The sequence below is a fragment of the Balaenoptera borealis genome (assembly GCF_965194805.1).
Source record: "Balaenoptera borealis genome assembly, chromosome: 5".
Lineage (NCBI taxonomy): Eukaryota > Metazoa > Chordata > Mammalia > Artiodactyla > Balaenopteridae > Balaenoptera > Balaenoptera borealis.
This window is the reverse complement of record NC_138862.1, coordinates 8596294-8610984: the sequence shown is the minus strand read 5'-3', so window position 1 is coordinate 8610984 and position 14691 is coordinate 8596294. Positions and strand designations below refer to the sequence as shown.

Sequence of the window (14691 nt, the reverse complement as noted above, 5' to 3'; positions counted from 1 at the left end):
AGTTCTAAGAGGGAAGTTTATAGCAATACAATCCTACCTCAAGAAACAACAAACATCTGAAATAAACAATCTAACCTTACACCTAAAAGAACTAGAGAAAGAAGAACAAACAAAACCCAAAGTTAGTAGAAGGAAAGAAAGATCAGAGCAGAAATAAATGAAATAGAAACAAAGAAAACAATAGCAAAGATCAATAATACTAAAAGCTGGTTCTTTGAGAAGATAAACAAAATTGATAAACCATTATCCAGACTCATCAAGAAAAAGAGGGAGAGGACTCAAATCATTAAAATTAGAAATGAAAAAGGAGAAGTTACAACAGACACCGCAGAAATACAAAGCATCCTAAGAGACTACTACAAGCAAATCCATGCCAATAAAACGGTCAACCTGGAAGAAATGGGCCAATTCTTAGAAAGGTATCACCTTCCAACACTGAACCAGGAAGAAATAGAAAATATGGACAGACCAATCACAAGTAATTAAATTGAAACTGTGATTAAAATCTTCCAACAAACAAAAGTCCAGGACCAGATGGCTTCACAGGTGAATTCTATCAAACATTTAGAGAAGAGTTAACACCCATCTTTCTCAAACTCTTCCAAAAAATTGCAAAGGAAGGAACACTCCCAAACTCATTCTATGAGGCCACCATCACCCTGATATGAAAACCAGACAAAGATACTACCAAAAAAGAAAATTACAGACCAATAACACTGATGAATATAGATGCAAAAATCCTCAACAAAATACTAGCAAACAGAATCCAACAACACATTAAAAGGATCATACACCACGATCAAGTGGGATTTATCCCAGGGATGCAAGGATTCTTCAATATACGCAAATCAATCAATGTGATACACCATATTAACAAACTGAAGAAGAAAAACCATATGATCATCTCAATAGATGCAGAGAAAGCTTTTGACACAATTCAACACCCATTTCTGATAAAAACTCTCCAGAAAGTGGGCGTAGAGGGAACCTACCTCAACATAATAAAGGCCATATATGACAAACCCACAGCAAACACCATTCTCAATGGAGAAAAACTGAAAGCATTTCCTCTAAGATCAGGAACAAGACAAGGATGTCCTCTCTCACCACTATTATTCAACATAGTTTTGGAAGTTCTAGCCATGGCAATCAGAGAAGAAAAAGAAATAAAAGGAATACAAATTGGAAAGGAAGAAGTAAAACTGTCACTGTTTGCAGATGGCATGATACTATACATAGAGAATCCTAAAGATGCCACCAGAAAACTGATAGAGCTAATCAATGAATTTGGTAAGGTTGCAGGATACAAAATTAATGCACAGAAATCTCTTGCATTCCTATACACTAATGATGAAAAATCTGAAAGAGAAATTAAGGAAACACTCCCATTTACCATTGCAACAAAAATAATAAAATACCTAGGAATAAACCTACCTAGAGAGACAAAAGACCTGTATGCAGAAAACTATAAGACACTGATGAAAGAAATTAAAGATGATACCAACAGATGGAGAGATACACCATGTTCTTGGATTGGAAGAATCAATATTGTGAAAATGACTATACTACCTAAAGCAATCTGCAGATTCAGTGCAATCCCTATCAAATTACCAATGGCATTTTTTACAGAACTAGAACAAAAAAATCTTAAAATTTGTATGGAGACACAAAAGACTCCGAATAGCCACAGCAGTCTTGAGGGAAAAAAACAGAGCTGGAGGAATCAGACTCCCTGACTTCAGACTATACTACAAAGCTACAGTAATCAAGACAATATGGTACTGGCACAAAAACAGAAATATAGATCAATGGAACAGGATAGAAAGCCCAGAGATAAACCCATGCACCTATGGGCAACTAATCTATGACAAAGGAGGGAAGGATATACAATGCAGAAAAGACAGTCTCTTCAGTAAGTGGTGCTGGGAAAACTGGACAGCTACATGTAAAAGAATGAAATTAGAAGACTCCCTAACACCATACACAAAAATAAACTCAAAATGGATTAGAGACCTAAATGTAAGACTGGACACTATAAAACTCTTAGAGGAAAACATAGGAAGAACACTCTTTGACTTAAATCACAGCAAGATCTTTTTTGATCCACCTCGTAGAGTAATGGAAAGATAAACAAAAATAAACAAATGGGACTTAATGAAACTTAAAAGTTTTTGCACATCAAAGCAAAGTACAAACAAGACGAAAAGACAACCCTCAGAATGGGAGAAAACATTTGCAAATGAATCAACGGACAAAGGATTAATCTCCAAAATATATAAACAGCTCATGCAGCTCAATATTAAAAAAACAAACAACCCAATCCAAAAATGAGCAGAAGACCTGAATAGACATTTCTCCAGAGAAGACATATAGATGGCCAAGAAGCACATGAAAAGCTGCTCAACATCACTAATTATTAGAGAAATGTAAATCAAAACTACAATGAGGTATCACCTCACACCAGTTAGAATGGGCATCATCACAAAATCTACAAACAGCAAATGCTGGAGAGGGTGTGGAGAAAAGGGAACCCTCTTGCACCGTTGGTGGGAATGTAAATTGGTACAGCCACTATGGAGAAACAGTGTGGAGGTTCTTTGAAAAACTAAAAATAGAATTACCATATGACCCAGCCATCCCAGTACTGGGCATATATATACCCAGAGAAAACCATAATTCAAAAAGACACATGCACCCCAGTGTTCATTGCAGAACTATTTACAATAGCCAGGACATGGAAGCAACCTAAATGCCCGTCGTCAGATGAATGGATGAAGAAGATGTCGTACATATATACAGTGGAATATTACTCAGCCGTGAAAAGGAACGAAATTGGGTCATTTGTAGAGACGTGGATGGATCTAGAGACTGTCATACAGAGTGAAGTCAGTCAGAAAGAGAAAAACAAATATAGTACATTAATGCATATTTGTGGAACCTAGAAAAATGGTACAGATGAACCATTTTGCAGTGCAGAAATTTAGACACAGATGTAGAGAACAAACGTATGTACACCAAGGGGGGAAAGTGGCGGGGAGGGGGGTGGTGTGATGAATTGGGAGATTGGGATTGACATATATACACTGATATGTATAAAATAGATAACTAATAAGAACCTGCTGTATAAAAAAATAAAATTCCAAAAAAGAAAATAATGAAAATGGAACAACTGGTAAAGAAGGATCTACAAAGCTAAAAGTTGGTTCTTTAACAATCTAAATAAAATTTACATATTAGTGTGGAAACTGTTTAAGAAAGGAATAAAAGAAGACAATAAAACAATTTCAAGAATGAAAAAGGAGACTTCCCTGGTGGTCCAGTTGCTAAGGCTCTGCGCTCCCAATGCAGGGGGCCCGGGTTCAGTCCCTGGTCAGGGAACTAGATCCCACACACCACAACTAAAGTTCCTGCATGCCGCAACTAAGACCCAGTGCAGCCAAATAAATAAATAAATAAATATTTTTTAAAAAAGAATGAAAAAGGATACCTTACTACAGACCCTTCAATATTACAAATACTATATCAAAATACTATTATGAACAACATTATACCAGGAAATTTGAAAAAGTATGTAGATGAAATGAACAAATTCCTAGAAAAATCCAGCTTATAAAAACTAACTCGAGGGCTTCCCTGGTGGCACAGTTGTTGAGAATCTGCCTGCTAATGCAGGGGACACGGGTTCGAGCCCTGGTCTGGGAGGATCCCACATGCCGCGGAGCACCTGGGCCCGTGAGCCACAACTACTGAGCCTGCGCGTCTGGAGCCTGTGCTCTGCAACAAGAGAGGCCACGATAGTGAGAGGCCCGCACACCGCGATGAAGAGTGGCCCCCACTTGCCGCCACTAGAGAAAGCCCTAGCACAGAAACGAAGACCCAACATAGCAATCAATCAATCAATAAAATATTTAAAAACAAACAAACAAACAAAAAACTAACTCAAGAAGAAATAGAAATCTGTACAGAATCCAGAATTTATAGAACCGTGGCTAATCACTATTCCAGTCACTGAATACTTGTAGACTATGTATTATCAGTGAAAGATTGTTTCTTTTGGTTAAATGTGATTCATGTGAGTCTGCTTTGACACTTCAATGCTTTATTTAAATACAGTTCTATTTCTTCTAAAATAAAATGTTGGATTTAAATTTCACCCCCCCCCAAAATGTATATTAACATGAAACACAACACTCATTTTAATATCTGGGTCATTTTAAAATTCTGTTAACTATGTTAGGTATATATGACAGATACCTTATTACGGACTATTGGAATGAAGCATGTTAAGCATTTTTAATCAGTTTCCTAATCGGTTTCAACAGCTTTTTTATTAGTTGCATAAAAGCATTTTTAGAATTTCTAACAGTTGGTGATTTTAAAATTGTCATTTTATGTCCATTTTACTGATTCTAAAAACTGTGATGGACTTAAATTGTAAAGACAGCCTGTAAAGACAAAAGAGTATTTAAATAAAAATGATGGTTATTTTTGAGCCTTGATTTGCTCATTTAACACGCTTTTCTTTAGGCCCTTGCATACGCTGAAGACTGGCATTGCCATTCAACCCGCTCTCATGGAGATTTCAGTGCAGACCATTTATTTGTACTGTCTTGAGAGAAATAATTTCCAATGGAAACATGAGGCAAATGGATTTGTTTTCTAGAATGAAAGAGATTAGAATGGAATCAGTTCATCCAAGGCTGAATAATAAATAATAAACAAGTGTGTGTGAGGATAGCACGTCATCTTCTATAACTGTTAAAATTCTTATCTTAACATAGATGTGGCGATCGTTGAGCTTTTTAAATACTGTATAGCAAATACCAAGTTTACTTGAGAGCTGCTCTTTTCCATGTGTTTTCTGGGGGGAAAGTTCTCCTAAACTTTGATTCATTGGACGAAAAGCACTAGGCAGCTTTTGTTTATGTGTGACCAGACTGCTTTTCCCTCTGTGTTTTGTGCAGTGGGGTCTCCTTTTGGATCCTTATCATTAGGAACAGTGAGGAATGTCACGCAAATATTTGCATTTTCTGCTCTCTTGAACGGTGTACACATGTATGGCAAGGTGTGGGGAGATCTAGCTTAGCCTCCAGGCTTGCCTCTCCAGTCTTTATGGAACTTTTGTGGCCTATAGCTATTGCCATGTAACTAAAATCTGAATACAAATTATAATGTATGTGCTCATGTATATTCAAATTATAAAGTTTTTTTCTCGCTTTATTTCAGGGTACATTATAGCAGTTTTTTTCCTTATTCTCTTCTCTTTGCATTTAACCTAGTAATATCTCTCCCGAGAATATTATCTAGTTATATTCAAGTACGTGTTAGGCAGGAGTAGAGCTACAGATTGAAATAACCATTTCTTGCTGAGAATTTAGGTTTGTTCCAGGGCATGAGGGCAGTTGTTAAAATCTGGTAGTGACCAGGAAATTGATAGCTTGTTCTTATTTGTCTAGTTGTTCTAGTCTCGGCCAAACAATTTACTTATTTAAATGATGGCTGATGTTCTCCATTTGAGCTGTTAAAACATCCAAATACTGCCTGGTTAGCCTGGAAAAGTGCGTACAGCTTAGCACCACGTAGTGTAAAGTGAACCACCCTTCTTTGTCATGGGCAGCACTAGAAGTGTTGGGATTAAGATGGTGAAGCAGTACCTTTCAATTTCCACTTTAATGGTGCTGTGCTGAGAAAGGAGTGTATAATGCGTAAAGGGTGGCTTTGGGTATTTACATGTTTTATGATCAGTTATAAAGTATAACTGCCCGATGATGAACGTTGGCATCTTAAGTTTTACACTAAGCAGGTGTAGCTCTGGTTTACTGAAAAAGAATTTCTTTTTTGCAGGATTTCGCTAATATAATGAAAATGCTGAGAAGCTTAATCCAGGATGGCTACACGGCTCTGTTGGAGCAGCGCTGCCGCAGTGCTGCCCAGGCCTTCACAGAGTTGCTCAGTGGTTTAGATCCTCAAAAAATAAAGGTGAAATTGCCTCCTGGTAACTTGTTTACCGATGCTAATGCGTTTCAGATGAATTCGTAGAAGGGAACCAGCACTTTGACTTCATTGTACTAATGTATCATCTTGCTGAGATCAGCTGAATTTACTCCAGGTTGTGAGAAGCAGATAACGCTCTGATTCAGGCTTTGTGGTTGCAGTCGTTATAGAAGCCAGGTTTAGACTCTCTCCTTGCACTGTAGTTGGTGTTCATTAGAACTCTTGGCTTTTTATCTTATTAGAGTACTAAGTCAAGGATTTGGACTCACTTTAGTCACATCTTTTCATCCACAAAGAAACTATTAGCTGGGTAAATATGCAGGGTTGTAAGAGAGCAAATAACAGTCTGTTACTCATCCCATTAATATGCAAAAGAATATGACATCAGTTATTCTATCTGTCATGAACCATGCCTTCAGGGAACTCTGAGACAGTGATTTTGTATTTTAGATACTTGATAGCAAGATAACTGCATATCTTTGCAAAATGTATTTTCTAATTCTGTTTGGTCTTTGTCCCACAGTGATTAGTAAGATATTTTTGTGCTTCTTTTACTGTTGTGGCTAACAAGTTAGTATGATGCACATTGGGCAGAATTATGTTCAGATGTTTAACTGGAGCATTTTAATTGACAGCAACTGAACCTGGCCATGATTAACTACGTCTTAGTAGTCTATGGACTTGCCATTTCACTGCTTGGAATAGGACAACCTGAGGTAAGATTTGTAACAGAGATAATAATTAAAATATGTCATTAATCTTAGAAGGTATGTTAAAATAGTTTTTCCATTTTGGCTTATTTCCTTCTGGGTACTTTTTTTTTTGCTTTTCCAGTTTTATTGAGATATAATGGACATACAGCACAGTATAAGTTTAAGGTGTACAGCATAATGATTTGACTTATGTATATCATTAAATGATTATCACAGTAGTTTAATGAGCACTGTCTGTGTACTTTCTTGATAATTTTTTTTGAAATACCTAAATTTAATTTAGTTTGTGATTTTTTTTGAAAAGAAAATTTAGTTTGTGTTTCCGTTAGAAAAGTTATGCCAGACCACCAGTGGGAATCTACGTTTTATTTGTATAAAAAGTAAAGGACCTGATGTATCATGAAAAATTTCGGAAACATGTTGAGGTAAAAAGGCAAGTTGGAGAATGTAGTAAACATCGTGATATCACTTATGTGCAATTTGGAAAACTTACAGGACAGTAGTATATTGTTTATGGCTATCTGTGAATCTTGCAAAAGTAAAAAGAAACATGGACTAGCCCTACATCAAATTTAAGATACTGGTTGCATTTAGTGATAGAAGAAAGGAATGGGACTTGGAAGGTTAAAAAAGCAGAGTTCAACTTTGTGTCATGCCTTTTTATTTTTTCAATCATAAAAAGAATGCTAATGTTAATAGCTCTTAGTTCTGGATCGTAAGTACCTGGGTGTTTTCTAGAGTTCAGGCTTCCCATAACCACACGCAGTCAGCGCATGGGTGTCAGCACACATGGTTTCCATTTCTCATGGTCCTTCAGTGCTCTCCTGGAAAGCTTACTTACCTGCACTGCCCAGCATTACACTTTGCTTTCCATGGCTTCGAGTTTTTGATAAAGGTTGAAATGGCTCTAGAATTACCTCAGGAATAATACATCCTTTCTACGAACTTGGGCCCCAAGCTTCCTAGGCTAGATGAGGCTTAACCCTAACTGCTCCCTGATAAGGATCAGGTTGTTTTATGTTCTGCTCTCTGAGTGGTCCAAAGAGCCTGAGGTTCATTTTCCTTGTGACATGCTGTTGGTCTTTTTTTTTAAAATTTATTTATTTGTTTTTATTTTTGGCTGTATTGGGTCTTTGTTGCCGTGCGTGGGCTTTCTCTAGTTGCGGCGAGCAGGGGCTACTCTTCGTTGCGGTGCGCGGGCTTCTCATTGTCGTGGCTTCCCTTGTTGCGGAGCACGGGCTCTAGGCGCACGGGCTTCAGTAGTTGTGGCACGTGAGCTCAGTAGTTGTGGCTCGCAGTCTCTAGAGCGCAGGCTCAGTAGTTGTGGTGTACGGGCTTAGTTGCTCCGTGGCATGTGGGATCTTCCCGGACCAGGGTTCGAACCCGTGTCCCCTTGCGTTGGCAGGCAGATTGTTAACCACTGACCACCAGGGAAGCCCCTTTCTTGTTCTTGATGTGACAGATGAGTGTCTTTCATTAGGGAATCTCTAACTCTATTTTCTAGTCGATTGTTGGAGACAGGACTGTATGATCTCCATTGTTCTATTCTTGGCAGAGTAACAATAAGCTTCTTACCATGTTTTGCCTTACCGGAACTGAAGAAATAGTTTATTACATTTTTTATTTACTTTGATTTACTTTTGGTTTAAAAAAAAAACTAAATAGGTATGCTAGAACTTGGACATTTAAGAGAATTTCATCATTCAGAGTGTCCCCAGAAGGAAGTATTCACTCCAGAACAGCTCTTGCTGAAACATTTTTGGCATGCCTCCTTTGGAGCTGGCCTCAAAGCTTCTTATTAACTCCCTGGCCTCAAAGCTTCTTATTAACTCCATTTTGTACTGACATTTCCTTTTTCACCCACAGTGGAGTGGCCAGTATTGCTTTGAGCTAAGTGTCTTTTGGATTTTTTCCAAAACAATATTCATTCAAAGCCCAGAGGCTTCCACTGTTGAGAATATTCAAAAGAATGTACTCTAAGCTCTGTAAAGTTTACTAAAGAGCTGTTTTTAAGACAGAGCATTTGTCTGTCTGATGTCACAAAACATTGTGGCAACATCATTGGAATTCCTGTGATCCCAAGGGGGCAGCACTTACTAGGATATATGTTATGGCGTGTTTGCATCCAAATCAGTCTCTTTTACCCAGAATTCACACCTTTTAGGGTTAGCCAGCACACACTGGGACCCCTGTGTGTTAGTAAATGCTCGTTTGGTTGGTTGTCTGATTTCAGTGGCAACTTTTCATTCTGGAGCTGGATCATTTTGGTTGTGTCTCTTGAGTATCCATATGGTCAAAATTTATGTAACTGTTAAGAAAATGAAGTGCAGAATGTGTAATTTTGCCGTAGAAATTTTAGGATATACGGTTGTTTTTAATATTACACAAAAGGAATCAACTTTCAGGTAAAATTGGATCCAGTATTTCTCTTTTTGTGTAAGGGATCACTGTTCTCATTGCTATTGAAGGAATTATCTGAAGCTGAAAACCAGTTTAAGAGGATGATTGAACACTACCCCAATGAGGGACTTGATTGCTTGGCCTACTGTGGAATTGGAAAAGTGTATTTGAAAAAAAACAGGTTAGTAGAAACCACACTACTTTATGCTCTAGGCTGGTTACTCATTTCAAATCTAATGTGATGATGATCCTTTTTCTGGAGTTATTTTGGTATCTTCTCTGTGGCACACTATGATAATTGTGTTTACTTTGAGGACTGGCATTTGAATATTAATTATTAAAGTAAGGTCAATCACTTCAGTTCCCAGTGCTTTCTAATTTTGAATGTAATAGGAAAATCAATAATAGAGTAATTTGGACTTCCCTGGTGGCACAGTGGTTAAGAATCCGCCTGCCAATGCAGGGGACATGGGTTCGATCCCTGGTCCAGGAAGATCCCACATGCCGTGGAGCAGCTAAGCACGTGTGCAACAACTACTGACGCCTGTGCACCTAGAACCTGTGCTCCGCAACAAGAGAAGCCACCGCAATGAGAAGCCCGCGCGCTGCAGCGAAGAGTAGCCCCCGCTCGCCTCAACTAGAGAAAGCCCATGCGCAACAACGTTGACCCAAGCAGCCAAAAATAAATAAGTAAAAAATAAATTAAAAAAAATAATAGAGTAATTTGACACAAAGGATTTTACGTTTTATCTTTTAGTATATGTCATTTATAAATGGCGACTGAATTGGTATAAATTAATGCTTTACACGTGTGATTATATAATTTTTTGGTTAAATACCTATTTCCCCCAAAAAACTTGTATGAGGATGTGTTTTTTAATTAATTAATTAATTTATTTATTTATTGGCTGTGTCGGGTTTTCATTGCTGCGTGTGGGCTTTCTCTAGTTGTGGGGAGCAGGTGCTACTCTTCGTTGTGGTGCGTGGGCTTCTCACAGCGCAGTCTCAGTAGTTGTGGCACACGGGCTTAGTTGCTCCGCAGCATGTGGGATCCTCTGGGACCAGGGCGCAAACCTGTGTCCCCTGCATTGGCAGGCAGGTTCTTAACCACTGCACCACCAGGGAAGTCCCTAATACGAAATATATATATGTTCAAGGACATTATGAGTTAGAAACAAAAATCTACAGCCAATATAGTGTACAGCCAATAGAAGTACAGCCAATATAGTGGTAGGTATGTTAGATTATTTTTATAAATAAATAATTGTTGACTGATTGAATATCATTCATAACTTTTAATTATCCTTAAATTTTCATCTAACTGTTTAGAGGAAGTTTTATCAGACCATTGGTATTCTTGGGAACCCAATCTTAGGGGTTGCCTAGAACCTTCTTTAAAGATCTTTAAAGATTAAAGAAAGTTCTTTTACTTCCTGAAGCTACTGTCTGACCAGTTCAACTCTTTTAAGAATCAGGGGTGGTGAGGATTTAGCAGTCACCTCTATGGTAATAAATGAAATTAATTCCAACTTAGCATAAGTTGTTTGGGACATACCTGTTTAATGCAGTGGCCACATGCAGATATTCACAAGATCTGGGAACGTAACATAAATGTGTAGCATCATGGAGATTGTAGTAAATGAAGACGTGTTTGCCATTCTGAAAGGCATTTAAATTTTTTAAAAATTTATTTTATTGAAGTATAGTTGATTTACAATATTGTGGAAGGCCATTTAACTTTTAATTTCACAATAATACGGTTTGTGTTTCAATGTCCAGTAAGCTGGTTTTTTGCTGTTGCAATGTGCAGTGTCTGGTTGAAAGTCCTGCTGTTTATAACTGTCTTATGGTGGATGCTGGTCTAGCTTTTCTGCAGGTGAAGTTTTCTGTACCCAAAGGCAAAAATGACTTCTTCAATTGGGAAATCATTTCAAGATTGGAGAAAGCAGAGAACCCTCTATTCTCTAGTCTGAAGAGAAGAATAAAGACTGGGATAACCTTATAATCCAGTATTCTTTTGTTGAATGGACTGTGGGAATCTATTGAGATTAATTTTTAAACCATAAATTGGAACTGAAAGATTTCATATTTATAGTTAAAATAGTTTACATACACATTTGTTCTGTTAAAATAATTCACTGCTTTATAGTTGAAGATGTCCAGAATATACGATTTCTTTAAAAATTTTTCAGCAAAGCGGTTTTACTATAGATGCTCTAAATGAGTCAAGTTAAAAAAATTTCCCTATTTATGATTAATTAGTTGAAGTGGAGCTTTGCTGTTGCTCTACAAGAATCTAATTAGATTAGTAAATGAAATAAAAATGGAACAACCATAATTTATTCAGTTTTCTGTTTTAATTGTTGAAAACTTAAAAAAAAATTGCAACTTTAAAAGGACTAGTGTGCACCTACCATAATAAAGCCAGTGTCCAGGTAGATTAGTGTTTAATTTATATTACCTTTGTAGCAAACAGTGATAATGTCTTGTTTTTTAAAGAACATATGGGTTACATTGAATATTTCTGTGTAGTGATTTGTCAAATGTACTCTTACCTAGTAAGCTTGAAATCTCTGTGCCTTGTTGTGGGGAATGAAAATTCATGTCACATCTTTAATACCTTCTTCATAATTATGACTTTAGATTTCTAGAAGCTCTTAATCATTTCGAGAAAGCAAGAACCTTGATCTGTCGTCTTCCTGGAGTGTTAACTTGGCCCACAAGTAATGTGGTTATTGAAGAGACTCAGCCAGGGAAAATAAAGGTAACCGTTCATTTCTCTAGAGAGCATCTTACTAACCATAAAAGCTCATCTGCGCTTTTGCGCTCCGACTCAGGTATCAGAAGACAGGTAGGAGCACTCTGTCCTCACATGCATTTCCCCTTGAAAGACTGGTGAGAATCACCAACGTTTATTGAATGTTTCCTGTGTGCCAGTCATACACCTTCCATTTATCATTACCTTTAACCCTTACAGCAACCCTGTGTGATGAGCACTATGATTATTCCCATTTTACAGATGAGGAAGATTACATTTAGAGAGGTTAAGTGTTGAGCTCAAGGTTAAACAGCTGGGAAATGGTAGAGCTGGGACTTGAATCCAGGCATTCTGACCAGAATGTGCACTGTTAAGCAGCATGGCGTACTGGTTGTACTTAGAGAAAGGTATAGCATTGTTTTTTCATCATGGTTATTAATGGTACTTGAAATGGTACCATTAATGGTACTGAAAATACAAATTTACAAATGGTATTAATGGTACTGAAAATACAAATTTAGTCTCATATCCAGAAGTGTAGGATGCTTTGCCAGTTCTAGAAAGACTAAAGTATGTGAATTGGCTTGGCTGGGCCTTTACTTGTGATGAGCCCTGGCATTTACTCAGAACTTGCTTTTGGCTGAAGCTTTTAAAAGCACAGGAATCAACTCTTACAACTCAGTAATAAAAAGACACTCTAATTAAAAGTAGCCAAAAGATCTGGATAGGTGTATCTGCTAACAAGTTGTATAAATAGACAATAAGCATGTAAAATGTGTTCAACAGTTAGCCATCAGAGAAATGCAAATCAAAACAAGATACTACTTCATACTCACTAGGGTGGCTGTAATCAAGAAGGCAGACAATAACAAGTGTTGGCAAGGATGTGGAGAAATCAGAACGTCCATGCATTGCTGTAAAGTGTAAAATGATGAAGCTGCTTTGGAAAACAGTCTGGCAGTTCCTCATAGGTTAAAGATAGAGTTACCATATGACCTAGGAGTTTCACTCCTAGGTATGTACAGAGACAGGAAAACATATGTTCTCACAAAAACTTGTACATGAATGTTCATAGCAGTATTATTCATAGTAGTCAAAAAGTGGAAACAGCTCAAAGTGTCCATCAGCTGATGAATGGTTAAATAAAATGTGGTATATCCATATAATTGAATATGAGTGACAGAAACCAGACACGAAAGGCCACATACTGTATGATTCTGTTTGTCTGAAATCTCCAGAATCGGAAAATCTATATGTGAAGACAGATAGTAGATTAGTGGGCTAGGGGATTGAGGAAGGTTGGGGAGGGATTGCTAATGGGTATGGGGTTTCTTATTGCGTGGTGAAATGTTCTAATTTTAGGTTATTGTGATGGTTATACAACTCCGAATATACTAAAAAACCACTGAACTATACACTTTAAGTGTGTAAATTGTATGGTATATGAATTCGAGCTCAGCAAAGCTGGTATAAAAAATAAAACTAAACATAGGGATTGTTGGATTTCCCTCTCTTTATACTGGATTGGAGTGGAGGCACAGGAACTACTGACAACGAACAGCCAGCACTGGAAGCGTGGCATGAGTCTTGGGGGCCTCAGTGGCAGTGATGTAATTCTCCAGGTGATGAACAGGCACAGGTGGCAGGGGTTCAGGGAGGTAGATGGATGGCAGTGGTGGGGTCCTAGGTGAAATGACATGGGGAAGGAGGAGAACAGTAGAGCCCTAAGGGTTATTGTACCTCATTTGACTCCCTGTGAATGCTTAGGGGAGGTTTCTAAGAGGTATGTAGTGTAAAATGAGGTCTGATGATTATAACACAGGATAAGGTTTTGATTCAGAGTCTGAAATTCTGAAAATTTTTTGCTCAGCCCTTTTTTCCCATCTTTGTCTCTTGGCATGTCTCTGTATCAGCCTCTCTCTAGAAGGAAAAACTTAAAAGTTGTATGTAGTTCTTGGCTAAAAGGCATTTGGTCCTTTCTAGGCTGAAAATATTTTGATGGCAAGAGGTTACTGAAATGACAAACATTTTATTGTTGAATTAGTGTTGTAGTAGTATCATTTTTGTTTATTTTTGTTTTAGATGCTGTTAGAGAAATTTATTGAAGAATGCAGGTTCCCTCCAGTGCCGGATGCCATTTGTTGCTATCAGAAGTGCCGTGGATATTCCAAAATCCAGATATACATAACTGATCCAGACTTTAAGGTACTAATGAGTGTGTACTAGGTCATTAACTTGCTGAATTGTGCCTTAAAATGGATTCAGAGCAAATTCTGTAATTGGAGACACCTGAGTTCTGTGACTTGTCAGCAGTTTTATGTCCTCTTGTCCTCCCCATCCCCTGGACTTAAGTCTACATCATCTCACATGGGGGCCCAGAGCCACTGAAATAAACACCGAGGGCAGGGATGGTGACCTGAGAAGGCAGGTTAGCTGATTCCATTTCCCCTTTCTAGCCTATTTTTAGAGCCCAGGGAACAAAGTGAGGTTAGTTCCCCTGATTTGTTGCAATTCCAATTTCTTGTAACATTTGAGTCCAAGAATCTGAAGGCCATTCTGATCACTGAATTAACTCCTAGAGACCTAAGTCTGAGACCGAGTCTGGCAGTGAATTGAGTGAGTAAGACCCTGGGCTTTAGCTTGTTCAGGAAGATACAAGCTGCTCGCTGTCCCTGGTTAGTAGATCAGATGAAATAAGTTTATAAAATATTTGATATTGTAAAGGATAACGCAGCTGTAAAGTGTGGAAATGAATATGTCAGTTAAGCTCAGTATTTCCAGCACTAGGCAGTCTGGGGTACGGAAGTATTATACTCCCCCAGGAGG

At 37.9% G+C, this 14691-nt stretch overlaps 1 protein-coding gene across 19 annotated transcripts in view; it reads left to right on the top strand.

The window, feature by feature from the left end:
- TTC3 (tetratricopeptide repeat domain 3) overlaps positions 1–14691 on the top strand; it is a 136379-nt gene that overhangs the window by 56450 nt on the left and 65238 nt on the right. For 18 of the 19 annotated variants that reach the window (XR_014245343.1, XM_082394565.1, XM_082394555.1 and 15 more), the window contains 5 exons: positions 5845–5979; positions 6630–6710; positions 9176–9288; positions 11751–11871; positions 13948–14070. Coding sequence is in view for 17 of the 19 variants with exons in the window: in XM_082394565.1 (XP_082250691.1) it covers positions 5845–5979; positions 6630–6710; positions 9176–9288; positions 11751–11871; positions 13948–14070 (573 nt within the window). In the remaining 2 variants the exon portion in view is untranslated. Of the gene's footprint in view, positions 1–5844; positions 5980–6629; positions 6711–9175; positions 9289–11750; positions 11872–13947; positions 14071–14691 lie in introns of those variants that run through there. The other variant, XM_082394560.1, reaches the window with a different exon arrangement.